The sequence below is a fragment of the Ursus maritimus genome, unplaced genomic scaffold (genome assembly GCF_017311325.1).
Source record: "Ursus maritimus isolate PB19 unplaced genomic scaffold, ASM1731132v1 scaffold_29, whole genome shotgun sequence".
Classification (NCBI taxonomy): domain Eukaryota; kingdom Metazoa; phylum Chordata; class Mammalia; order Carnivora; family Ursidae; genus Ursus; species Ursus maritimus.
The window spans coordinates 10,925,907-10,952,987 of NW_024425452.1; the positions used below are offsets into that span (position 1 = coordinate 10,925,907).

Below are 27,081 nucleotides of genomic sequence, written 5' to 3' on the forward strand. Positions count from 1 at the left end.
AGGGTTCCTGGGCCTGGAGAAGGGAAGGCTGTGCCTGGACCGTGAAGACGGGGCACCGATATGCTGAAGCGTGAACACAGGTAAGAGGCAGAGGCGGCGGCTCAGCAGGAAGCCCTCCGCTGTTGCTCGGAAGGGTCTCAGGAAAGGCACAGAGGGTCTCCTGCGGGAGGCAGCACAGAGCAGGACAGGAAGGGGGGGCTGCCTCTGAAGGGGCGCCGGCTGTGCAAGGCCCGGAGGAAGGTGCGCTATCAAAGCGCTCAGGTCATCAAGGAGGTACCAGGCCCAGAGACCTTGACAGACGTGCTCTGCTTCCGTTATCGGTCTCCGACGGGGTGGGTACCCGCTGCAGACTCAATGTGTGTGTCCCTCAAAATTCGGATGTTGAAATCCGAATCCTCCTGTGATGGTATCAGGAGGTGGGGCCTTGGGGAGGTGATTTAGTCATGAGGGCGGGGGGCCTCATTAATGGGATCCATGCCTTTGTTAAAGAGACCCCAGGACCAGACCCTCAGCAGACACCAAATCTCGGGCTTTTCAGGCTTCCAGAACTGTGAGCAATACATTTCTGTTGTGTAATTTCTAAGCCACCCAGCCTCTGGCGGTCTGTGACAGCAGGCGGAGCTGACGTCGCCTCTGTGACAGGGGCTAGTGCAGGAGACGTTCAGTTTGGGAGTCTCCGGTCAAGCGCGCTAGGAGGAAGCAGCCCCCAGACAAGACCGCTGTCTGCGACACTGCCTGAAAAGGCTCGGGGCGTGAGCAGCTCCTCATGCCCGCGGGCCCACAGTTTTCTGGCCACAGGCTTGGATGAGCAAGTCGATGGACCAGCTTGCTTCTCCCTGGAGACGCAGTCATGAGAATACTCACGGGAGGTACACGTGTGGGTAGTCTTCCCAGAGGCTTCTTGGGTTTGTTAAATATCCTTCCTGTAGTGGGCAAGCAGAGACGGCCTTTAGAGAGGTGGGAAGGAGACCCGCTGGGGCCCTGGGCAGGGCCGGGGTCAGGGGCACACCCGATCCCCAGCTGCCAGAAAGAGGGACAGGAAACATGAAAATGAAGGATCTCTCTGCATGGGAGCCACCCGGCCCTCCGCCGGCTTCTTTCTTGTGAAAGAGCCATGATATTGTAGGAAGAGCCCTCGTCTGGGGTCTGAAGACCTGTGTCTGGACGTGGGCCTGGCACTCACTGGCTGTATCCTCTGGGCAAGTTAGTCTCCCTACGCGTCAGTTGGCTCATCTGAAAATGAGGATAAAAATACCCTTGCAGAGTTATTGTTAGAAATAAATGTGATAGCTTATGTTTATGTGTCTAGCATTTTGCCTGGCATGAAGGCACTCAGGAAATGCTTGTAGAATGAATAAGCAAGTGGACTGTAGAATCACCATCCACGGGGAAAAACGAAAAGCCTACTTTGGCTTTTCACATCACTATGAATAAAAAGAACATGGGCCCACATAGGCCTCCCTAGGAGGCCTCACCCCATAGGCCTCAGAAGTGTGACACCTTCCACACTGTCGTTATCGTGAGAGGTCTCCATTACTCCACAAGTTCCTTCACGCTAGGGTCTTATCATGCCCTTCTTTATACCTCCAGCCCCTAGCCCGGGGCCCATTATAGAGCAAGGGAGGTAACCTGCTAACCCTCCCATCATGAAACATCTAGAAATGCTGGATGAAATCTAACAAGTATTCTCTTAAATGCAAAGGCTTTTCCCAGAAAGGGATCCCAAAGGGACAGGAGGCTAAAAGCAGAGCAGTGAGGTGAGGCAGGGGCAGCTCAGAAGGCACTAGGCTTGGGGCCAGGATGTTCGTGCCCATGTGGGAACAGAAGATGGGCCTCCAGGGGTAGAATCCAAGACGCCTGTATGAAATCAGGACCCCTGAAGGGCTACAAAAAATGGTTAGACTAGAGTTTGCACTAGCTTAGGTTAGACTAGAGAAAGGGTAGACCACAGTCTGACAACCAATAAAGAGAGATAAAGAAGCTTTCTGCTCATCCTGGGCTTGGGATGAAAAGCAAAATACATTACCCCTTGAAAATCTGTAACCTCGGGTTCACTTTCACATGGGTTTGGAGTTCAAACTTATACCCCTTGTATGGTCCAAGAACTATGAAGCTTAGAAATTAGTATTATTAATACAGTGGGCCACTGATACCACCGGGGCATACTCTCATCCAAGGATGTCCAGGATCCTCACGCATAAAACCTTGCTAAAGATGAGTTTGTAGTCCAAAATTACAAAACCTAAGAGGAAACACTCCACTGTGAGCAACAGTCAGCTGACATTACAAGAATCCAATAGAAACTTGTTGGTTGAATGAATGAATCAATGATGAATGCTTCAGGCAATTTTTCTCTTCTGAGGGAAGAACAAGGCTCTTATTTGTCCCTCAGAGAAGGTTAGGACAGGGAAACGAAGGAAAAGACAGGAAGTAGCTCCTGAAAGAAGATGCTTTTTCAGCAGCATAGGTGAAATCTGAGCTGGGCCACCAACCTCAACTGAGGTACAAAAACCTCAAGCCAGGTTCCTCAATAAGGTTCCACTGAGCTGGTGGCTTTGATGAGGAGACAGACTCAATGTCACACCGGAACTAAGGTCAGGGGGTTAGCAGTGCTCTGGAGAAGGAGGAAGCCACCATGGGTCAGGAACAACACTCGACTTCCTGCCTAGTGGCTCGTCAGCTGGATTTCCAAGAGAGGGCTGACCCAGCCACCCTCGAGTCACTGAATGCCCTTGGTATGGTCCCCAGCCCCATCTCACAACCCAGGGCCCCATTAGCACAATGACTGTACTGATAAGTCCAGTCGGGGACATGGCCCAGTGCAGTCATGGTAACTCAGATCTGAAGGAAAAACTCTCACCCCAACTTCCCATGGCCTCATTCCCAGTCCTTTCTCCTTACCACTGCCTTCCTCCCTTGGTCACATGCAGACTGAGGCAGATGTGGAAGGTTCTGGAGTCTCTGGAGGGTGATAGGAGCCCTTTCCTACACTCCTGCTCTCAGGCTCTGCCTGCCCTCCCTGCTGCTCATAAGCACCCAGGTACCCAGCAGTATATATGGTCTTCCACTCTCTACCTCATTCCAGGGAAATCTCTGGTGAGAACAACCCTTCTTAGAGGAAGCAGCGATGTACTTAAGAAGAAAATGGTCCATCTGGGACTGAGATGGGAAGGACATTTCTGCCTGAGAAGAGACTGGCCAAGAGAAACAGCACTGAGAGAAACCTAAAGCCCAGACGACCTTGTGATTTTAACAGGAACCCTCCTTGGCTTGGCCCCTTTTCTTAGGAGACAAGGAGGTCAGAAGTTTGAAGCCAACAAGCAAAGAAACTCCCCAGAAAAATGCTGCCTGCTTGTGAATGTCTAGTCCGCAGGGAGTACAGGGAGGAGGGCGGGGGAGTCAGAGGAAAATGACTCACTGCTCTGAGAACAGCCTTTTCCAGACCTCGGGCCAGGCAGCCGCCTCAGGGCGGCCCGGGGCTGGCATACCCTCTGAGCTCCGGCCAGGAGAGGGCCGAGTGTGGCAACCCTGCCCCCATCCCGGTCCCCGACAGGCACTGGCAGAGGGGCTGGGGGAACTCCTGAAATCCTTCGTTCTCTCCTTAACCTAGGAGCTCAGGGAGGCCCGTGCAAACTGCAGCAATCTCTCCCTTTGCCCCCGCAGCCTTCCTTTTTGGTGAACGGACAAACAGAACCACAGAAACAGCAGAACCCAGTCATAACACAGCCGGTTGCTACCTAGACTCAGACATACCAACATCATTCGTCCTTCAAGAACAATCATGTCCTCGAGTTCTGCTCTAAGTGGCCAGTCTGTTAATAGAAATCAGCCCCGAGTGAAGGGCCTTCCTTCTACCAGGCTCTCACGGAGCACTCTTAAGATATGAAGGGAGACCTCCCAAGGAAGTCGGGCAGGGAGACCAGACGCCTACCCACCCTGCTTCCCCAAGGACAGTGCGGGTGTCTTGTTTTGTCTTCTGAACAATAAATAGTAGTTCAAAGGTAGACGAAAAGTAAGGAGGTTGACCTTCTCCCACATTATTGGTTGGTCCAGCCATGCTCTCTCATCACTCTGCATATAAAATGCAGAGAGAAATGTCTGGATCAAACACTCCTCCCCCCAAACCCAGTTATTTCTAGGGGGAGGGATCTGGGGCAAATTTTCACTTTTTCTAAAAAAACCTTTGTGCATTGCTCACTTTTTAATAGATGACCATCTATATGTTTATAAAAACAAGTGACTCGTGATTTTAAGAACTGTTGAGGGCCTGCAGTTTAGCCCTCATTCTCCCAAGCCCAACTTCGTGAGCGCTCAGTACCTACCAGGCTCTGCACTCGGGACACTGCGGTGGGCACGGACTGTTGACAAGCAGCCTGGGGGCTAGCGGGACAGACAGACAGACAGCAGAGCAGACACAAGTGAACAAGAAAAACACAACAGCACTGGGCGGAGTGGACACAGTACACTCTGGAGGTGGGGGGGGTTCTCTGAGGTGGAGACTTAGATGGGAAGAAGGAGCCGGGCAGGGGGACTCAGGGGATGGAGCACTGGAACAGAGAAACCACCCACGCAGAGCCCGAGGGCCGCGAGAGGTGGAAGACTAGAGGTAAGAAAGGGGCCCAGATCACAGGAGGAAGAGAAGGATTTCACTGCAAGTGGGACGGCAGCTTGACACAAGGGTGCAGGATTTCATTTATGTTCCAAAAAGACCTGTCTGGCCGAGCGGAAATTTGGGTGGATTTGAGTGGCAGGCTACTGGAGCAGAAACAGCCTCCTTCCAGAAGGACAGCCAGTGGTCCAGGCGAGAGAGGATGGCGGCGTGGACTGCAGACCGGGATTTCCCAGCCTTGGCAATCCTGACACTGGGGGCTGGACAGTTCTAGTTCGGGGGCTGGCCTGCGCACAGCGGGCCATCCAGCGGCATCCCTGGCCTCCAGCCACCCGCTGCCAGCAGCACACGCTGCCAGTGTCCCGGGGGGCCCAAATCTGCCCTGTGGACCACGGGCTGGGGCAGCAGTGTGGGTGGAAAGCAGCGACAGCACCTTGACGTGCTCTGTTGCCGGGGGGGTGGGGGGTGGGTGATGATGAACTGAATGTGGGAGGGAAAGAAAGAAGGATCAAAGAAAATTTCATCCTCACAGAAAAATAGCATTTAAAAAACACTAGCTATTTTTCGCGCCTTTTACAAAACTACCCTCTCTCTCCTTCCTCAGTCACATATTATATAAGAGGATGGCGCAGACGGAGTGGCTGAGAGCCAGGGGCTACACGGTGCTACTAGGGGTCGGGGTCACTGGAATTTTCCAGGGTCCCCTCGGTCTCCATTTCCTATGGAAGATGTTGAGTGGGGGACCTGGCTGTCCCACTAATAAAAGCCTGTCGTGAGCTCCCCACGTCAAGTGCTACACGCTCCCAGACTAAGGTGCGTCATCATTTTCAAGCCTTGGAAGGCCTGAGAGAAGCAAAGACAGAGCAGTTGAGCATTTAACATTCTGGAAGGGGTGTTAAGTAACGTGGCTTTTGGCCTCCAGAATCTGGCCTAAATGTGTCACGGCTCGGGTGGAATGTCTGGGGGTGAGGTAGCACTTTACTTGGGTACAAGTGACCCAGAGATGAGGCAGGGCTTCTTCTGAAAGACCCAGAGGCCATTCTGCCTCAAAGCAGCCAAGGGAACTCCGCGGGCTGCAGGAACCAAACACTGAGAGGTTGGCGAAAGAGGTCTGGCATCCAGCATTACCCAGACCCAAGGGGGCCAGGACCTGCACCGCACAATGGCAGGGGGCACTCCTCAGAGGCCGCACTGTAGGTCTTCCCCCCCAGGACAGTGCACCGGGGCAGTCCCTCTTGAGGGGACAGAAGCCTGCAGTCCTAGCATGTAGAACCCCTAATGTTCTGGCTAGGAAGACTGTTCCAGGATTAGATGATAAGAGAAACACAAGCAAGATACGAAAGGACATGCTGACTCCCGCCTTCAGATAGGAATTCAGCGTCCGGCTCTGGACGTGGAGCTCCTCGGGCTGTGAAAGCTCACCGCGGTCATGAAGGAAGAGGAAGCGGGGGAGAGGTCAGTGGAAGACAGGGAAGGGAGCTTCTAAAAGATGACAGGCTGGCTGAATTTTCCAAGTCCCAGGCCTGCATTTCTCACAGGACAATTCTGGATCTTGGGAAAGAGACCAAGTTCCAGATAGGAGGTGCTCCAAGGGGGGACAGGGGGCTGCTCATTAACCCCGGTCATGTACCATGGGCCAGGTCTTGTTACGGTGAACCCCGAAGGGCTGTCCACACTCCTTGCTAGGAAGGAATCCTGCCATATCAAAGCCTGCTTGAAAGAAGAGTCCTACTGGAGGAGATTATGCTAAGTGAAATAAGTCAAGCAGAGAAAAACAATTATCATATGGTTTCACTCATTTATGGAACATAAGAAATAGCAGGAAGATCGGAAGGAGATGGAAGGGAAGAATGAAGGGGGGGTAAACATAAGGGGGAATGAACTGAGAGACTATGGACTCTGGGAAACAAACTGAGGGCTTCAGAGGGGAGGGGGGTGGGGGATTGGGACAGGCTGGTGATGGGTATTAAGGAGGGCACATATTGCGTGGTGCACTGGGTGTTATATGCAAGTAAAGAATCATGGAACATTGCATCAAAAACTGGGGATGTACTGTATGGTGACTAATATAACAAAATAAATATTAAAAAAAAAAAGAATTAGTGGGGGGACGGACTGGGGTGGGCACAGGGATCTTTATGGAGGGATGGAAATGGTCCACACCTTCACTGGGACGGTGGTTACAGAGGTGTAGACATTTACTGAGACTCAGCCTGTATACTTTAAGGTGTACATTTTATTGTATGTAAATTGTACCTAAATAAAGTAGGTGACTGTGCCTTCCCCAAGCAAAAAAAAAAAAAAAAAAAAAAAAAAGAGTCCTACTGTGTAGAAAGGAGAGGTAGATAAGTTGTCTGGTCCTCCATGCATTTGTGGGAGGGACATGGACTCACACAGAATTTGATGTGCAGACGGGGTGGCGGCAGGGGAACGCTGGCCTTGCTTGCAGGAGGCCACTGTGGGAAAACTAAGTGTGCTGGACCTAGAACCAGACTCCTAAGTCCACGTCTGGTCCTTGCCGCTTCTGAACCACGTGACCATGGGGACATGGCCAAATTCGATCTTGGAGGTCTCCAATCCATTAACACAGGAACCAGAATAAACGTACTCCTCTCAGTAGAGAGCACTGGTAGGAGGGCCCAGTCAAATGATGCAGTGCTATGGAGGTGCATGGTATCATTCCCATACCATCCCATAATAACGATAACGCGTGCTTATTTTTGGGCAAGAGGGCTCGCTCCAGCTATGAAAGAGCGGTTATACCACTTGGCCCCTCTCGTACCATGAGGATGCAAAAATAGCTTCAGTTCCAAGAAACCGCTCCAAGTTTTTACAAATTGCTCCTGCCTCTTTTCCCTCCCTGCCCCCTTTTATTAGCAATTCGAGAAGAGACCACACGCTGGCAGCCCAGGCCCCGGTCCCCAGGGCCACTCACCGTCACCACCACGTAGAAGCACCAGACCACCGAGCTGAGATGAAAGATGACCAGCTGCCCAGATTCGTTGAACTTGCTGTGTTTGACCTTGGAGAGGTGAAGCCGTTTGCTGATTTTCTAGGGAATAACGAGAATCCTGGGTGTTAATACATGCAGGCTGGTGGGTCACGGGCGGGCTCTGAATGCCCACTTCGTACCCACGAGAGGGCAGCCGTCGGAAGCTGGCCGTGACCCGAGCTAGTGCGCGTACACCTGCTGGGTGCACAGAGCGCTCAGTTCAAGGCCAGCGTTTTGAGAAAGTGGCAGGATGGAGGTCTTCGGCCTAGATGTGAAGAAAACATCCCCTGATCAGGCTACAGGACAGACCCATAAGGGCGCCGTCCTGCCATTTCAGGCAGCTCTGCCCTCCCGTCGTAAGTGCTGCCGTCCCACGCACCAAGAAGGCTGTGAGCGGGGACAGGAACCGCGGTGTGTGGCGAGGGATGTCCAGGCAACAGAACCGATCAGGGCATGCCAATCAGGAGGCAAAGGGGTCCAGAGCTGCGGTCTCCTCTGCGGTAAGGCCCCGCCACCCTCGGCATCTCCCCAGTTTCTGACGTCGGGACCCACACGCATCACTCACGTCTAAGATGTACTCCTGAACCACAGCGTGCAGGATGACGGTGATGAAGACGTAGAACAAGATGGTGACCAGGTCCTTGGGCCCGTAGTGGTAGTGCACGGTCTCACTGTCTGTGGGTAAGAAGAGCCACGTCAGCATCCCTGGGGCTGAGGAAGTGCCGTGGGACCCCAGGCTGAAGAGACCTCCGAAGCAGAATGTGCCGGGCTGTACCCTTAGACGCAGAAGAAAGTTTCTTCCCTAGAATCCTACCCAGGCTCTGGACGTGGCCCTTGGGAAGTGCTGATGGGGAGGGTTAAAGAGAACCAGGACGACTACCTCCCCTGCCTCCGGGCAGGACAGCATGGCGGTTAGGAGACAAGCAATCTCGATCACACCATGGCTATGTGACTATGCAGAAGTGACCAACCTCTCTGAGCTGCAATTTCAATTCTTCCCTGTCAGATGGGACTGCAGCCTTCGTCAGGGAAGCATGGAGTGGGGGTTAGGGGTGTGGACTCAGAAGCTTGAGTTTATATCACAGCTCTGTCATTTCCTCTGTGACAGTGGGACGCCTCTCTAGATGACCTTTCTGTGCCTCAGTTTCCTCATCTGTAAAACGAGGGTAACAGTAGTTCCCGTACCGTAGTTTCCCTGAGAATCAGAGGACTTCCATGCAAAGAGCTCAGAACTTTATCTAGCGCATAGTAAGTGCCACAGAAGTATTTGTTACTATTTTTGTTGCTGGGCTAGTGCGAGCATGAAGTGAAATAATTCGTATGTGAGATGCTGATCACAGTGCCTACACCCATGGCAAGCATGCAATAAATGGTAGCTGACTGAAGTATCATTTACTAGCAATAAATCAGAATCCCAGACTTCTAAGCCTTGTCAAGCTCTGTGGTGGCAGCCTCATTCTCCACGGACAGCCGAGGATGTCCAGTTAGCAGGCTCGGGCTGCAAGGGCTCGTGAACCCAGGCCCGGATCTCCGCTGCTCTGTAAACCGCCCCGACTCGGCCAAGCAGACACACTGGCTGCCCTTCCAGCTGTGCCGCACTCACGCCGAGTCACGCACCCGTGAGTCATCGCTCTCCGCCGGGATGCGTTTACCAGAAGGTAGACTAGGGTCGGGGAGGGCCAGGTGGCCAGAGAGCGGAGCAGAGCTGACTGGGTCACTCTGGGAGTCACGCCACGCCCTCTGCCAGCCTGGACTTGGGAGAATGGGTGGTCCATGATGCCGGGGGGGGGGGACAGCGAGCCCGGGGACCCCGAAGTCAGACAGACTTGCCTTTTTCCTCTCCCACCTCCTTTCCACAAGGACCTGCTGTGCGAGGGGCACCGGGCTAACTGCCGAAGTGCGGAGATAAGGGACACTGGCCCAGCTTCGGGGCACACAGACCGGCGAGGAGACGGACGAGTAAACGTACAGTTACCCTACAGTCAGGCACGCGGGGCCGAGAGGTGACAAAGCGCCCTGGTGAGCCACAGCGGGCCAGGGCCCAACACCGGCTGGGCTGGGGGTGGCAGGGGGCAGGTCAGGGGGAGCAGGAGGACGTCGGAACCTGGGGATAAGCACGGGTAGTCAAGTGGGGGAGGAGCATCGAGGCTGAGGAGGCGGCATCTCCGGAAGCTGCCGGGGATGAGGCTAGGGTGCCAGGGGGGCGGGGGAGGCCACGGTGAACACCTGGGTGCCCTGTGAAGGGGGGCAGGGTGATCCTGAAGGCAACAGAGACACCTCGAAGAATTCAGATTCAACAGGCAAATGATGAAATATGGGTTTGGGGAAGTCGACTCTGGCAGCGGCCAACAGTGTCATGCCTGGAGGTGAAGACACTGGTCAGGGAGTTGCCACCATGATCCATAACAGGAACCAGAGAGGCCTTGATTAAAGCAGGAGGAGAGCGGGGACAGCGGGGAGGACGGCCATCAGGGAGAGAAGGGGCAGCACGCAGTGATGGGCCCACGCAGGGGCTGAGGGCTGCTGCGTGGAGATGGGATGAGGACAGCTGGGAGGACACTTGCCCTGCCTCCTTCAGAAGGGAGGACCAAAAGACACAAACTGGATGGTAGCATATTTTAAACCATAAAATAAACACGCAAAGTTTCATCGAGACCAGCATTACCAGGCAAAATGGGATTTATACTCAGCCAAACAAGCACAGTCCCAGAGTAGTGAGATAACACCTGCCAAGACTTTGGATTATCCTCTTTAAAGCCTCTTCAGGGCTGCCTGCCACTCTTCATCCCAAATACTGCGGTTTGAAAGAGATATGACCATAGCCTTCGATCCCTCTTGAAACAAGAATGAGCACGTGAATTAATACATTCTTCCGTCCCTTCGCTGTTGAGAGCGACATGCGTGTTTTTCCATCAACAAATAACCCACATGCATGGCTCTGTTCTGGGGGCCAGAAGACCATGAACAAGGTGGGCCTGGCCCTGCCCTCCTGGAGTTTAGTGGGTGCACACCAAATCCTCATACGAAAAAACGAGAGGCTAAAACTACAACACAGCAGCAGCAGCAACAACAAAATCCAAACCACCAGATTAAAAAATGGGCAAAGGATTTGGTTAGCCATTTATCTAAAAAAGACATAAAAATGGTCAACAGGTTATGACAAAGTACCCACCATCATGGTCATTAGGGAAATGCAAATCAAAACCATGACACCACATCCCATCAGTTAGAATGGCTATCATTTAAAAAAAAAAAAAACACACCAAAAAACAGGAAATAAGTGTTGGTGAGGATGTAGACGAATTGGAGCTTCTGTGCATGGATTGTGGGAATGTAAAATGGGACAGTCACTACGGAAAACAGTATGGTAGTTCCTAAAATATTAAAAAATAGTAAACTCAAAATGGATGAAAGACCTAAACGTAAGATCTGAAGCCATAAAAATTCCTAAACAAACAAACGCATAGGCAGTAATCTCTTGGACATCAGCCTTAGCAACTTTTTTTTTTTGGATCTGTCCCCCCCGGAGGTAAGGGAAACAAAAGCAAAAATAAACTATTGGGCCCACTCCAAAATAAAAAGCTTCTGCACAGCAAAGGAAACCATTAACAAAACAAAAAGGCGACCTACAGAATGGAAGAGGGTATTTGCAAATGACATACCCAATAAGGGGTTAACAAGCAAAATATATAAAGAATTTATAGAAGTCAACACACACACAATAATAATCTGATTAAAAATGGGCATTAGACCTGAATAGACACGTTTCCAAAGAAGATATACAGATGGCCAACAGACACATGAAAAGATGCTCAACATCACCCATCATCAGGGAAACGCAAATCAAAACCACAATGAGAGAAAACCTCACATCTGCCAGAATGGCTAGAATCAGACAAGAAGTAAGTGCTGGTGATGACGTGGAGAACAGGTACCCTCGTGCACTGTTAGTGGGAATGTAAATTGGTCCAAACACTGTGGAAAACAGTACGGAGGGTCCCCCCGAAATTCAAAAGAGAAATACCATACAATCCAGCAATTCTACTATGGGTATTTACCCAAAGAAAATGAAAACACTCATTTGAAAAAGCTATCTGCAGCATTATTTACAACAGCCACGTTATGGGAGCAACCCAAGTGTCTACTGATAAGATGACTAAAGAAGATGTGGTACACATATAATGGGATACTACTGAGCCATATAAAAGGAGTTCTTGGGGCGCCTGGGTGGTCCAGTCGGTTAAGTGTCTGCCTTTGACTCAGGTCATGATCCCAGGGTCCTGGGATCGAGCCCCGCATCAGGCTCCCTGCTTAGCAGGGATCCTGCCTCTCCCTCTCCCTCTGCTGCTCCCCTGCTTGTGCTCTCTCACTCTAATAAATAAAATCTTAAAAAAAAAAAAAAAAAAAGATCTTGCCATTCGCGACAACATGGATGGACCTACAGGGTATTATGCTAAGTCAGAGAAATAAAAATACCTTATGATTTCACTTATATGTGGCATGTAAAAAACCAAAAACCAGAACCAGACTCCTATACACAGAGAACAAACTGGCGTGTGCTCGACGGTGGGGGTGGCGAGTGGGTGAAGTAAGTGGGGGATTAAGAGGCAAACACTACCAGTTATAAACCACGGCATGGGGATGAAAAGTACAGCACAGGGAAGGGTCAATCTTGTGATAATGTCGTATGGTCACAGGTGGAGACGACACTTGTGAGTACAGCGTCATGTATAGAATTGTCAAATCACTATGCTGTACACCTGAAACTAATAACATAGTAGGTCAACTATATTTCCGTTAAAAATTTAAGAAGAGTGACCACAGGCTCCTGCAATTCCACGTCGGGGTACGTGCTCCAAACAACAGAAAGCCGGACCTCAAAGAGGTATCTGCACACCACATTCGCAGCAGCACTTTTCAGAGTAGCCAGAGGTGGAGGTGACCCAGGTGTCCACTGACAGACGGATGGACAAACGACGCGGCACGCACGCGCACACACACACACACAGATTATTCAGCCTTAACAAGGAAGGAAACCCCGTCACAGGCCTCAGCACAGATGAGCCTGCAGGTGTGTGGAGCAGAGTCCCAGACACAAACCAGAACGCCGGGAGCAGGGGTCAGAGCGGGAGGGGAACGGGGAGTCGCTGGTTAATAGCTACAGTTGTGGTTTTGCAAGAACAGGGTTCTGGAGGTGGGTGCCCAACGACGTGAACACATTCAACACTACTGAACTGTACACTTAGAGCTGGTGACGATGGCAAATTTTATCATATGCATATTTAAATTAACCCACCACCAGTGGGGCGCCTGGGTGGCTCAGTCAGTTAAGCGTCTGCCTTCGGCTCAGGTCGTGATCCCAGGGTCCTTGGATCGAGCCCCGTATGGGGCTCCCTGTTCAGCAAGGGAGCCCGCTTCTCCCTCTGCCTGCTGCTCCCCTGCTTGTGCTCTCTCTGTCAAATAAATAAATAAAAATCTTAAAAAAACAAAAACCCACCACCACTGGCCAGGGGTTAGATAAGTGCTCTGAAGTGGACTGAAGGCTGAAGGGAAGGTAACAGGGAACAGAAGTGTTGCTCGCTCAAGGAGGGGACACAGCTGAGCTGTGCAGGGGGAGAGAGCTGGTGAGGGTGGAAGCCCCAGGTAGATTGGGGGGGGGAATGAGGTCGGAGGAGTCTGGGAGGCTGCAGGGTGGGGGGGCCAGATCATGACCTTCGTGTCCCCTTACAGGTCAGAGAAAGGTCTGGAAGGCTGCGGAGGCTTTCAGTCCTATATTTATAAAGCTCACTCTTCCTGCCACATGGAGAAGAGTTAGAGACGTGAGCACGGAAGGCCGGAGGTCATGGTGGTAGAGCCATGGTGAGAAGGCACATCCCAATAGATGTGGGTGATGGAGCGGCCCTGGGGAATGGTTCTCAAGTTCCTTCTGGAACCTTGTCTGTACTCTGGAGCCTTCCTTCATGGTTTCAGAATTCTGCAACATGTGTTATTCTGTTCGATCCTCATAACCACCTCATGAGAGAGGTGGGGAGAGCAGCTGAGGACACGGGGTTCAGAGAGGTAAGGGACAGGGGCCCTTCTCAGGGCTCCCAGGGGCTTCAGCACCCCAGCAGGGCCACCAAACGCCACCTCAGGGCCAACACGACCCACTCACCCCCACCCCTCGTCCCGCATCCTTACTGGTGATAACCCACACCCGAGGTCCTTCTCCGACTCTGGTAACAAGCAGCAGCACCCACAGATACTCACAAGCTGTGCCCTGATTCATACCCATGATCTCTGGTGCCCTCCCCTTATCCGCTATCTCCCCACTTTTGATCGAAGCAGAAAAGGAAACCAGTTTGGCTCCTTCCGCTCTCCACAGAGCCACGGTGGCTGGAACTTTGTGATCTTCCAGGAGGCTCTAAACCAACCGATGTTTTTGGTACTTTTTTTTTTTTTTTTTTTTAAGATTTTTGGTTGTTCACTAATTCTTATAAAAATCCTCTCACTCCCCACGTTGGAGCTCCTGCTCCTGGAGGACTGCCCCTGTCCTGCACGGGCTCTCAAAGAGGCTGGCAAGGGTTTGCAGTAGCTTACTTTAGTTTTGCAGAAGAGTCCCTTGCAGCACGTCTCTGAGCTATTAAACCAGAGAGGCCCCCCAGTCATGAGTCACAGCAAAATGCCGACAGGTACCAGTGGTAACCCAAACGAGGAGAGCAGTCGAGGTCTTGCAAAAAATCACATCTGCCAGCACAGAGGTCTGCTGCCTCACACAGGGAATGTCTCCACCTCCTCAGGACGCCTCCCGCTGATTTTCTTTAAACAAGCGCCCTCTTAGTCTATCGTTCACCTTCCTACTTGGGGAGGGACAAGTTTAAGAAATAGCCACTTTCCTATAAAGACAACATGGTAGATACACACAACGGAACATTCCTCAGCCATCAAAAAGAAGGAAATCTTGCCATTTGCAATGACATGGATGGAGCTAGAGGGTATTAAGCTAAATGAAATAAGTCAGAGAAAGACAAATCAGATGATTTCACTCCTTTGTGGAGTTTAAGAAAGAAAACAGATGAACACATGGCGGGGGGAGGAGAGAGGAAAACAAGCCATAAGAGAGTTAATGAGAACAAACTGAGGGCTAATGGAGGGAGGTGCGTGGGAGGATGGGCATTCGGGAGGGCACTTGTGACAAGCAGTGGGTGTTGTACGTAAGTGCTGAATCACTGATTTTTACTCCAGAAACCATTATTGCACTGTATGTTCACTAAATTTTAAAATTAAAAAAAAAAAGTTCTCCGTACAAGGAAAAAAATATATATATATCCACTTTCCTTTCCGCTTTACTAAGAGACAGTTAAAACTGGAATACACAGTAACTGACACGTAGTCTCGATGTCAGGGACCCTGGAGGGGAGTGTGGCTGTGGGAAGCGGCACAGCGTATGTGCCCCCGGGGGTGATGAAGGAGTGGGGAAGGTGCTCCTCAGAGACTGTGGCCATGGGAGGGGTGCAGCCCGGTATGGCCAGATTCCTAGTATTTCAGAAGCGAAGAGAAAAATTTTTACATGAAATCATCAGATTTAAAAATATTGGGGACTAATTCAAAATTAAAAAAAAAAACACTTTATGGGCCAACACCAGACTGGCCAAAGAAAATAGATCTGCAGGCCAACTCTGACCACGGGCCACCAATAGCCTCCAACTACATGACCCCTGACACCCTTCCTCCTGTGCACCCCCACGGAGTATGTCCATACGCCCTTCTGTGGGAATCAGTCTAGCTTCGGAAGAAAGCACCCCCGATCTTCAACTGCAGACGCATCATTCATCTCCCATCAGACGCGGCATTTGCTCGGCTAATCTCCGATCGCGGTTTAAAAAGAGCTAGAATCATCAATACGCGCCTTGGCTGTTTTGACCACCTCTGTCAGCAGCTGTCCCTGGACGGGAGTAAGGTTTTTAGGGACATCCTGTTTTGCTTCCTATGACTAAGAGATACACTCCTGTTTCCTTTGGTGTCACCCGTAAGCGGCTTCTCCTGTCTGCCTTAACGTGTTCCCATCTCGTCCGGGTACTCCCGTGCGGTCTCGCACGTCCTCCTGTGACCTGAGCTGCTTGGTGGCCATCTGTAACCATCCCATCCACCTTTCTCTGGGCATCTGCCAACCAGACTTGTGCCTTTGTGCGAAAAGCTGGCTGTTCAGAGAGCTTTGCTGCACAATCTGGCTGTCTCGGAGTTCCCAGTGCCTTTCCCAATGCCTGCATATCCAGACTGACAAAATTCACTTTCTGGGGGTTTCTATGCTTATGACCAACTCCGTTTCCACATTATTTTGAGTTCTAAAAGAAAAGCTTAGGGGCACCTGGGTGGCTCAGTCGGTTAAGCGTCTACCTTCCATTCAGGTCATGATCCCAGGGGTCTGGGATGGAGTCCCGCATCAGGCTCCCTGCTCAGCAGGGAATCTGCTTCTCTGTCTCCCTCTGCCCCTCGCCCCACTCGTGCTCACTCTCTCCAGTGCACTCTCCCTCAAATAAAAGCTTTTAAAAAAATAAAGCTTTAAAAAAAAAAAAAAAAGGAACTTAGATATGAGGGGGGAAAAAAACCACCACAATCAAAATCAAGAGGCAAATCAGCACCTGGGGGAAGATATTCATAATTCAGATCATCAATGAAGGTCTAACCTTGTTAATATGTAAAGAGCTCCCAGCACCTGAGGATGAAAGGATCAAAACTGCAACAGAAAAACGGGCAAAGGCTGTGAACGACTCACAGAGAGAGATGGCCCTTATGCACTTAAAAAGAAGCTCAACCCTACCCAGAAGAGAAATGCAAATTAAAACTACAGCGAGCTCCCGTTTCATACCTATCAGACTGGCAAAAATCCAACGTCTGACAATCGACTCGGGCTCTTCCACACTCCGCTGAGGGGAACGCAAATGGACCCCCTCTCTGGAAGGGCAATTCGGTAATTTCTACTGAGATTACAAGTGCATCAACCCTTTGATGTGGCAACTCCACTTCTGGGAATTTATCTTAGAGTAATACCTGCCATGTTCAGAATGACACGTGTACAAGGGTATGCGCCCCAGCGCTGTGTTTAACAATAAACTGGTGGCAGCGATCCAGGTGGTTTTCAGGTCCTGGGGCCTGGTTCCGTAGATCACCGTTCCAGTGCCCTGGGGCTACTCGAGGTGCGGCTGAGGACCAGCAGCGCCAGCATCAGCCGTGAGCTGGGAAAGGAATGCCGGTTCAGATCTCCCCGGGCCTGTCGGGCCGGAAACTCCCAGATGGCCCCGGACTTGGCCCTTAGTGACTTCTCCAGGTGATTCGGATGCGCACTGAATTTAAGAAGCGCCCACATAAACAGTGGAGCTGTTCTTAAAAATGAGAGATCAAGAACAGGGGAAACTCATCAGGAGATTCAGAAAGCGGAATAATGGTCACTTTGGGAGGGGGTACTGGCTAGGGGGAAGCTGGGAGCGCTGTATCCTGACTAGGGGATGGCGGCATGGGTGTGCACCTGTGCACAAGGTCACCATGCTGGACCCTTGCAGAACGTGTGTGCTTCACGGCACGTGCTACACCCCAGTACGGTTTGTGAAGACGACAACAAAGCTCTCTCCGTGTCGCCAGGGAAAGAGATCCAGGATAGATTGCTTAGTGGGGGGGAAAAGCCAGGTACAGAACACACAGGATTCTACCAGTTACAGGAGAAAGGAGAAAAGAAACACGCGGATTTGTGTGTGCGTAAAGAAATACTGGAAGGTGAGAGGAGAAATCCAGGAAACACAGGGAACAGCAGGGATTATCCACAGGGGATGGGGGTGTCCAAGGAAAAGTTCCAGGTGGTGGGGGGGGCAACACTTTCACTCTGACTTTTTGGACAGGTGAGTATAGTTTCTATTCAAAAAATAAGCTTTAAGTAAATAAATGCTCAAATTCTTCCACTTTGTACATTTTAGATGAAGGAGTGGTGTGTTCCCCACCTCATTGCTTTATTTATTTATTTAACCCCAGGGACCCAGACCAGACACAGAGACCTCAAGCTCATTTCTGGAGTGGCCACTCGCCCGTCATGTGGACAAGGAGGGTTACACCATCTACCCGATACCATCAAAGGTGTAAGGATGAAATAGGTAACGAACTTATAAACTGTAAAGTGCTAGACGAACAGATGGGATCACTATGACCGCTTCCACCAGAATCAGAAGGTAAAAGAACATACTGTCACCATGCACCAGACACAAAGGCACTCCCATGACAGTGCTTATTTAGGATAAAGATTACGAACAACAACCATAAGCCACTGAGAACATGCTCTGTGCCAGGCACTGGAGTAAACACAGCCTGTAAGTGGCATCGTTCGCCTCTCACAGGAATTCTGAGTATTATTCCCATTCTACAGACCCGGCAGCTGAGGTTCGAGGCCAGCAGCTAGTTAGGGGTGGGCCAAGCCCCCCACCGTGCTGCCAGTGACAGGGGCCAAGGCCTCCTGGCTTTCTGACTCCCCTTCAAAGGGCACAGACGATGCATCTGTTAAACCCAGAAGGCCCGCCTTCTCTCCAAGGTGCTAGGAGAGGACTGGTGTGGGGCACAGAGCCTCGAAGGGCAGCATTCGGACCTCCACTCCTGCTCTATCTGGCCAGGCTGCCCAGCCACGCCCTCGCTGGCCTCCCCACCCGGAAGACGCGGCCAGCAGGGTCTGACCTACAAGCACCACCGAGGTTCTCACACGCACTCCGCTGTCAGCGAGTGGACTGTGGTCCCCCAACCCCCCCGCCAGAAATGATGAAGTCCTAACCTCTACCACCTCAGAACTGGACCTCACTGGGACACAGGGTCTTTACAGAGGTCAAGTAACAACGAGATTATTAGTATGGGCCCTAATCCAATTTGACTGGTGTCCTTACAAAAAGTGGAAACCACACACGTGCAAGCACGCGAGATGGCCATCTGTACACCAAGGAGACAGGACTGGCACACAGCCTTCAAACGAACCAACCTGCCAACACCCTGATTTTGGAATGTCTAGGCTCCAAAACTGAGAGACAGTAAATTTCTGTGATTTATGCCACTTGGTCTGTGGTACTTTGTCACGGCAGGCCCAGCAAAACTACGTGCTCTTATCTAATCCTTCGTCACACACAGCAACCACCCTCCCTCCCTGCAGTTAATTAAAGATCTAGCTAAGGGATCGTCAAGGTGACCATTTTAACCCCATTTTACACGACTTGGGATAGATTTTCGCCAACTTTCTAGTAAAACAGACAAGAAAAGGATACTTGCATGATGCCAAAAGATGTAGCAAAAGTGAGAAAAGCAGGGGCGCCTGAGTGGCACAGCGGTTAAGCGTCTGCCTTCGGCTCAGGGTGTGATCCCGGCGTTACGGGATCGAGCCCCACATCAGGCTCCTCCACTGTGAGCCTGCTTCTCCCTCTCGCACTCCCCCTGCTTGTGTTCCCTCTCTCTCTGGCTGTCTCTATCTCTGTCAAATAAATAAATAAAATCTTTAAAAAAAAAAAAAAAATGAGAAAAGCAGTAAGGAGAATCTGGAACCAAAGGGCCTCACTTTGGAATGGTTTTCTTGACGCACCATTCCTTTTTACAAGGCTGCAAACCCCCCGCCCCAGGGCCTTCAGGGAAGCAATACAGCAACAACACCTGGGTGCCGAGCACACACTCAGCCCCCACTGCTGTCTGCAAACGTGAGGCTCCAATAGACAACCCACATGGGGAGACGGCATTCGGAGAACGGGGGGGAAGCGGGCGCTTTAAACTAGTAAGTGAATAAATAAATAAATACGTAAGTAAAATTCATTGAGAGCCATAAAGGAAAAATAACTCCTCCAGGATCACATACAAAATGAGAAAAATCTAGAATCACAACTTTTTTTCCCTCTCCTTGGATAAAAACAATGTCAACAAGTCCATTGTTAAATTAGGAATGAAAATTATTTCAGTAAGAATAAGAAAACAATTATCCAAGCTAGATAGAAGACTGGATCGGGAAAGACGGGAGTGTGAAGAAGTAAAAACATGGGGTGGGGTCTGGATCAGAGGGCTGTGGGAGGGAAGGGAAAGAGTAAGAAAATTCGCCAGGAGAAGAGACAAGAGAACGGGAGAGCGAGCGGGTCAAAGACGCCACTGCCAGGCTTCTGGCTGGTGAACCCTTAGCCACAGGCACTCAGGGGTTCCACTTAAACCTCTAGAAATGCACACTGAAGGGGACGAATCCTCTGGGCTGTAACAAGGAAGCAGAGTAAACTAGATCCAGGCTGGAAGGGGTCACTGGAGGTGCTGAGGTGTGCACCTTGTGAAAATTCACGGAGCTGACCACTTATGGTTTGTCCCCTTTTCTACACAATTGTTATAACAGGTGCCCTGGTCTGAACGTGTGCCCCCCAAATTCACATGTTGGAGTCCTAACGCTCTACTGCCCTCCCACCAACGTAAGGTGCTACAGGCAGGGGCCTTTGCTTAGGTCGTGAGGTGATGGATAGGCTGGGGCCTTATAAGGGACCCCACAGCGCTCCCTGGCCTCTCCCCCCGCCAGGACACAAGTCGTCTGTGAGTGGAAGAGGGCCCTCACCTGACCGTGCTGGCACCCTCACCTCAGACTTCCAGCCTCCAGACCGGTGAGAAAGAAGTGTCTGCTGTTTATAAGCCACCCAGTCTGTATTTTGTTTGAGCCTACCAAACAGAGGAAGGCAGTAGGTTTAATAAGTTTCAGTTTACTGGGGGGGGGGGGGCAAAAACNNNNGATCCAAGTCCAGGACTGGCTAGAAGTCCTGGGTCTGAGGCACCCCACTCTTTTTCAGATGGTTGACCAATAAGGCCAGGGACACTGAGGAATGTGGTTTCTTTTCTTATTCACACAGGACTCTAGGGCCAAAGGGAATCTTGGGGGCTGTTTGGACCAAGGGGATAGGACAAAGCCAGGTTTTTGCCTCCCTGGTGGGTCCCCCCTCTTCTCGCTGCCCCCACTTAGCAAACCCAGCCTTCCCATGGCTTGCCCGAGGCCCTGGTGCTGCATGGGATAGAAGCAGCCCAGCTTGAGATGGATCCCTCGGAAGGTCTCTCTGTGTCTCCACACCCTCAGCGGAAAAGGATGGGGCCAGGCTAGGTGAGCCTCGAATGCCCTCCAGCTGGGTAGGCCACAGGTCGGGGAGCTTACTCTGTAATCAAGCAAGGCTCTGTCTCCAGAGCCACTGCTGCCCACCTGTCTCTTCCCTTTTGTCCCCCACAAGCTTATCTGACAACAGGGGCTCAGTCTGATATGTGATGCCAGTCTTTCAAGTACGTGATACGAGCAGGAGACAAGACGAATTCCTGCCAGGTAGCACAGGAAACAAAAACACCGTCTGAGCCCTGGACAAAGGCGTTCAGCTGAATGTGGCCTGGAAGCCATCTGTCTGCGGTGGTTTATTGGGGCAGTGTGTCTCGTCCTACCAGGGGCCATGAGAACAACGGCCAAGCCCCGGCAGGGGAGGCCCCTGGCCTCTGCATCCCTAGCTGCAAAACGCTACACAGCAGCTGTGGGCCACAAAGCACCGCCAAGCACAACAAGAGCCAGGATGTGTGCTTGTCACCTTTGAGGACTACAAAACATACCCTTCTCCCAAAGAGGTCCCTCAGCCTTGGTGATCGAGGGGTGCAGCAGCAGGTGGGCTCAGGAATGTACAGCTACGGTGACCCCTGCCCACATGGCCCTACAAACGTGGCCATGACTTCTTGGGGAGCTAAGGTCCAGCTCAAAACCAAACCCACCCCGTGGTACTCCTCACCTCCCCCCACCCCTCAGACCAAAGAGTTCTAGAAGAACCAAAATTGGGAGAGAACAGAAAAATCCAAGCGAGTGAGAGGATCCAGCGGCTCTCCGTGTCTTACCTTTGAGGTCGGAAGCACAGGGTTATTTGAAAGCCTGCCTGGTGCTTTTTATGCAGGGCACTGAGAACAGCACTTCTCAGTCTTCACAGGATCACCTGTGGATCTCCTTAAACAGCAAGATCTGGGGGCGCCTGCGTGGCTCGGTTAAGTGGCTGACTCTTGGTTTCCACTCAGGTCATGATCTCAGGGGGCTGGGACTGAGCCCCTCACCAGGCTGCATGCTCAGCTGGGCGTCTGCTTGAGATTCTCTCTCACTCTCTGCCACTCCCCCTGCTCGAGCACACACAGCTCTTTTTCTCTCAAATAAATAAATCTTTAAAAAAAAAAAAAGGCAAGATCTCACGCAGTAGTTGTGTGGTGGGGCCTGAGAGCCTGCATGTCTAATAAGTTCCCAAGGAATGCAAATGGTGCAGGCCTGAGGACAATTTGAGGGGCAAGCCCTTAAGATGACTCTCAGGGGCTGAGAGGAAACACATGGGGCTGAGACCGTGACCACAGCTCTCAATTTTGCAGATGAAGGATGGAGACAACAAATGTTAAGCAGTCCACCCAAGACAACTGAGCAAATTAGTGGCACAACCCAAAACAACCTTGTAAATGCTAAGCCCATTTCGGGTCACCTGTTCTAGATCAGATGAAAACCCAGCAGGCCTTGAGTCATTCGGCAAATTAGTAGCACAACCCAAAACAACCTTGTTAGTGCTCAACCTTGTAAAAACCCATCCGGAGTCACCTGCTCCGGATGAGACAGAAGACTCTGTGTACAGAATCTTTTTCTGAGCTTTTACATTCTCTATATTTCTGGCCATAACACCGACACTTGGTGGTATTTTAATCAGAAAGACGACTCCGTCTCTAATGGTTACACCAGAAACTGGACATTTTATTCCTTGCCAGAGCTGGGCCGGGTTTATGGTTGCCAGATAAAATACAAGACGGCTGGGGCTCCTGGATGGCTCCATTAAATGCCCAACTCTTGGTCTTGGCGTAGGTCTTGATCTCAGGGTTGTGAGTTCAAGTCCCGCCCAGAGTGGAGCCTACTTTAAAAAAAAAAAAAAAGCCAGTTAAATTTCAGATAGATAAAGAGTACTTTTCTAGCATGATTATGTCCCATGTATAATCTGGGATATATTCATACTAAAAAGGAAAAAAGAAAATACTGCTTAACTGAAATTCAAGTTTAACTGGTGGTCCTGGATTTCCATGTGCTGAGTCTGACAACCCAAACAGGGTAGCAAAATGGGAATAAGGACAGTAGGATTTGGTAACAAGGAACACCTCCTGCTTCATGGCTGTTGACTCTAAACAAAAACACAAGGATGCCAGCAGGGCAGGCATTCCATCAGGCTGTCCACAACTTATTACTACAACAATAATGCCCATCTCTCTGAATGGGGCTTAATCTTCTTAGCCAGCTCATTATAACAGGACAAAATCATACATTTATGGCTGGTGGTATGAGTTGAATTGCATCCCCGCAAATTCATGTGTTGAAGTCCTAACCCCTGCTACTTCAGAACGTGACCATATTTAGAAATAGAATCGTAGCAGATGCCACGAGTGAAGATGAGGTCACGGTGGAGTAGTGTGGGCCCCCCATCTGACGTGACTGATGTCCTTCTACGAAGGGGAAACGTGGACGCGGAGACTGACATGCATGCAGAGCAAATGCCGTATGAAGACGGGCGTTCTGCGGCCACAAGCCAAGGGCCCAGAAGCCAGGACCGAGGGCTGGAACAGACCCGCCCCAAAGCCCACAGAGGGAGCGAGCCCTGCGGACACCTTGATCCTGGACTTCTTGCCTCCAGAACCGTGAGACAATGAATCTCTGCTGTTAAGCCACTCAGTTTCTGGCACTTTTATGACCTGAGCCCTATACACAGATGCAGGGAGCTGGGAGGAGGCAAGAGAGAAGGACAGAGGCGAGAAACTCACCAACATTACCATTAGTTGTTGTCTGCAGAATGTGAAAACCTCAGCTGAGGAAATAAACGGGGATTCAGAAATGGTAGACCGCTTTGTATGAACACGGCCACTGCTCCACTAAAATTCAAATTTAAATGTCGAACTGAGGGGCCCCTGGGTGGCTCAGATGGTTGAGCGTCTGCCTTCGGCTCAGGTCATGATCCCAGGGTCCTGGGATCGAGCCCTGGTGGGGCTCCCTGCTCAGTGGGGAGTCTGCTTCTCCCTCTGCCTGCAGCTCCCCTGCTCCTTGCTCTCTATCTCAAATAAATAAATAATGAATAAATAAACAAATGAATGCCGAATTGAAAAATAAACAAATGTTGAACTGAGCAAGTTACACACAATTTAAAGAAACCTTAGAATTCAGAATTTACCCAAGTTATACAAAAAGGATACTTTCCCAAGCACCCTCAGCCTTACAGAGATTTGGGAGGAGGGTTCTAAAAATCGCAACCTCAACAGACCCGTGACTGCGAACTGCTGGTTTCCCATGAGACGCCTGCTTTCCTCCCATACTTACAAACCAAACGTGACCGCACCGGGCTGGTGGTAATGAGGTCCAACACAAAATTAAGCGGGCTCTTCTGATTCCCTTGCCTCTCTTGAGTATTTGCTTGTCATATTTCAAATAGCCCCAAATGGCAAGATTTAAACAAGAGATAGGCTATTTAACAATACTTTATCCTTTCTTTCTAAAGTAACTGAAACCTCCTCGTTTCAGTACGGATTATAATGTACCTTCACCTTTACCCACGCCTTGTTCTGGCCTGGAGGAGGGTGCCAGGAGCAGAATTCAATAGCCCCACCCTAGAAAAATGCCAAACCTAGTAGGCTCCAGTCACACTGGCCTTCCTTCAGACACCAGAATGTGCCAAGATATTTGTTTCTCACTTGAGGCCTTCACACATGCTAATCCCTGTGCCTGGAATCCTCTTTCTTCTGCTTGGACTCTCTCCCTCTGCCCCCAACACAACTTGTCACACATATGCGGCTCCAATGTCAGCCTCTCAGCAACATCTTCTGTCCTTATTTTTTTATTTTTCTTTATCACACATAAGTTTATCTGTTCCTTTCACCACCCCAACCACAACCGTAATTTTTTTCTTGTTTACTTGTTTATTATCAATCCCTCCCTAATAAATGGTGAGCTCTAGGAGTCAGAAATCAGACATGTTTTGTGCACAAAAACTAGACACACAGATCAATAAAGTATAAGAGAGAGCCCAGAAATAATCCTACACTTACATGGTCAATTAATCTATGACAAAGGAGGCAAGAATACACAATGGGGGAAACAAAGTCTCTTCAATAAATGGTGTTGGGAGAACTGGATAGTGACATGCAAAAGAATGAAACTGGACCACATCACACACAGAAATAAAGTCAAAATGGATTAAAGACCTAAATGTGAGACGTGAAACCATAAAAATCCAAGAAGAGAACACAGTCAGTAATTTCTCTGACATGGGCTGTAGCAACATTTTCCTAGATGTGTCTCCTAAGGCAAGGGAAACAAAAGCAAAAGCAAACTATTGGGCCTACATCAAAATAAAAAGCTTCTGCACACCAAAGGAAACAACAAAACAAAAAGGCAACCTAGAGAATGGGAGAAGATACTTGCAAATGATCTACCTGGTAAGGGGCTAATATCTAAAATACGTAAAGAACTACAACTCCATGCCAAAAAACCAAATAATCTAGTTGAAAATGGGTAGAGAACCTGAACGGACTATTTCCAAAGACATACAGAGGGCCAACAGACACGTGGAAAGTAGCTCAACATCACCAATCATCAGGGAAATGCAAATCAAAGCAATGAGAGAATACCTCACCCTTGTCAGAATGGCTAGAATCAGACACAAAACTAATAGGTGTTGGTGAGGATGTGGAGAAAAGGGAACCCATGCGCACTGGTGGTGGGAATGTAAAGTGGTCCAACCACTGCAGAAAACAGCATGGAGGTTCCTCAAAAAAGTAAAAATAGGGATACCATATGATGCAATAATTCTACTACTGGATACATACCCAGAGAAAGTGAAAACGCTCATGCAAAAAGATCTATGTATCCCTGTTTATTACAGCATTATTTATAGTAGCCAAGACACGGAAGCAACCAAAGTGTTCATCCATAGACGAATGAATAAAAAAGATGTGGTGCGTGTATGTGTGTGTGTCTGTGTGTATGTATACAGAATACACAGAATACTAGCCATAAAAAAAGATGAGATCCTGCCATTTACGACAACAAGGACGGACCTAGAAGGTACTACGTTAGGTGAAATAAGTCAGAGAGAGACAAATACCATATGATTTCACTTATATGTGGAATCTAAAAAAACAAAGCAAATGAATAAGCAAAAAGCAGAATCAAGGGCACCTGGGTGGCTCAGTCGGTTAAGCGTCCAACTCTTGATTTCAGCTCAGGTCATGATCTCAGGGTCCTGGGATCGAGTCCCCTGTCAGGCTCCGTGCTCAGCTGGGAGTCTGCTCCAGGATTCTGTCTCTTCCTCTCCCTCTGCCCCTCCCCCTCCTGCCTCTCCCCTCCCTCATGCTCTCTCAAATAAAAAAGTAACTCTCTAAAACAAAGCAAAAAAATAAATGAGAGCGTAATATGATCAATAGTGGCACACCTCCAAATCCCGGTGGGAGGTCTTTACGCTCACAGGTTCCAGGTTCAGCCCTGGAGCCAGAAGTCTACCTTCTCATTCCAGTGGGAGATGGATTCTTTTAGGATATCACTTGTCTGCTAATTTCTCTGGGAGAGTTTCAAACTCAAAAATCAACCTCTGCTCGCGATCTGGCTTTGCAAACACAGGCACATCTCACTTTAGTGCACTTTGCTTTACTGCACTTCGCAGACACTGAATTTTTTACAAATTGAAGGCTTAATGGCAACCCTCTGTCAAGCAAGTGTATCGGTGCCATTTTCCCAACAGCATTTGCTCACTTGCCTGTGTGTCCCATTTTGGTAACTCTTAAAATATTTCAAAGGTTTTCGTTATTATGTTTGTTGCAGTCATCTGTGATCAGAGATTACAACTGAAAGCTCAGATGATGGTTAGCATTTGTTAGCAATAAACTACTTTTTACTTAAGGTGCGTACTCTGCTTTTTAGACATAATGCTATTGCCCACTTAACAGGCTACAGTGGAGTGTAGACATAGCTTTTATATGCACTGGGAAACCAAAAAATTCATCTGACTTGCTTTACTGCACTATTCATTTTATGATGGTGGTCTGGAACCAAACCCAAATATCTCCGAGGCCCTTCTTCCCATAATAAAAGCATGCCCTGGTCACATGCACATCAGCTGCTGTAGTCCCCAGGACAATACTTGCTCATGCTAAATTAATAATGCAGTGTTGGGTTATGATCTGGCGTCCCATATAAATGGACTTCAGGGAGAAATGCAATGAAAATACCAACACAACATTCGATTGCTGAATCTCTTTATAAATTAATAAATTGGCATCCTGACACTAAAAAAAGAAAAATCTTGTCTATTTTAAATTTGCAAAAAAAGACTTAAAAACTTAGGACTTATGGATCATAAGAATGAGATGACAGGGTATTTTGGCAATGCATATATAAAACCTTTAAAATGTACATAGTACTTGACCCAGAAACCCCAGTAGCAGGAAT

At 49.8% G+C, this 27,081-nt stretch overlaps 1 protein-coding gene across 1 annotated transcript in view; it reads right to left on the minus strand.

Annotated features, from left to right (window-relative positions):
• TRAM2 (translocation associated membrane protein 2) overlaps positions 1-27,081 on the minus strand; it is an 81,661-nt gene that overhangs the window by 11,290 nt on the left and 43,290 nt on the right. The window contains exons 3-5 of the mRNA XM_040643574.1: positions 8,167-8,276; positions 7,545-7,661; positions 865-923 (exon numbers count right to left, since the gene is read on the minus strand). Of these exons, the coding sequence (XP_040499508.1) occupies positions 865-923; positions 7,545-7,661; positions 8,167-8,276 (286 nt within the window). The remainder of the gene's footprint in view (positions 1-864; positions 924-7,544; positions 7,662-8,166; positions 8,277-27,081) is intronic.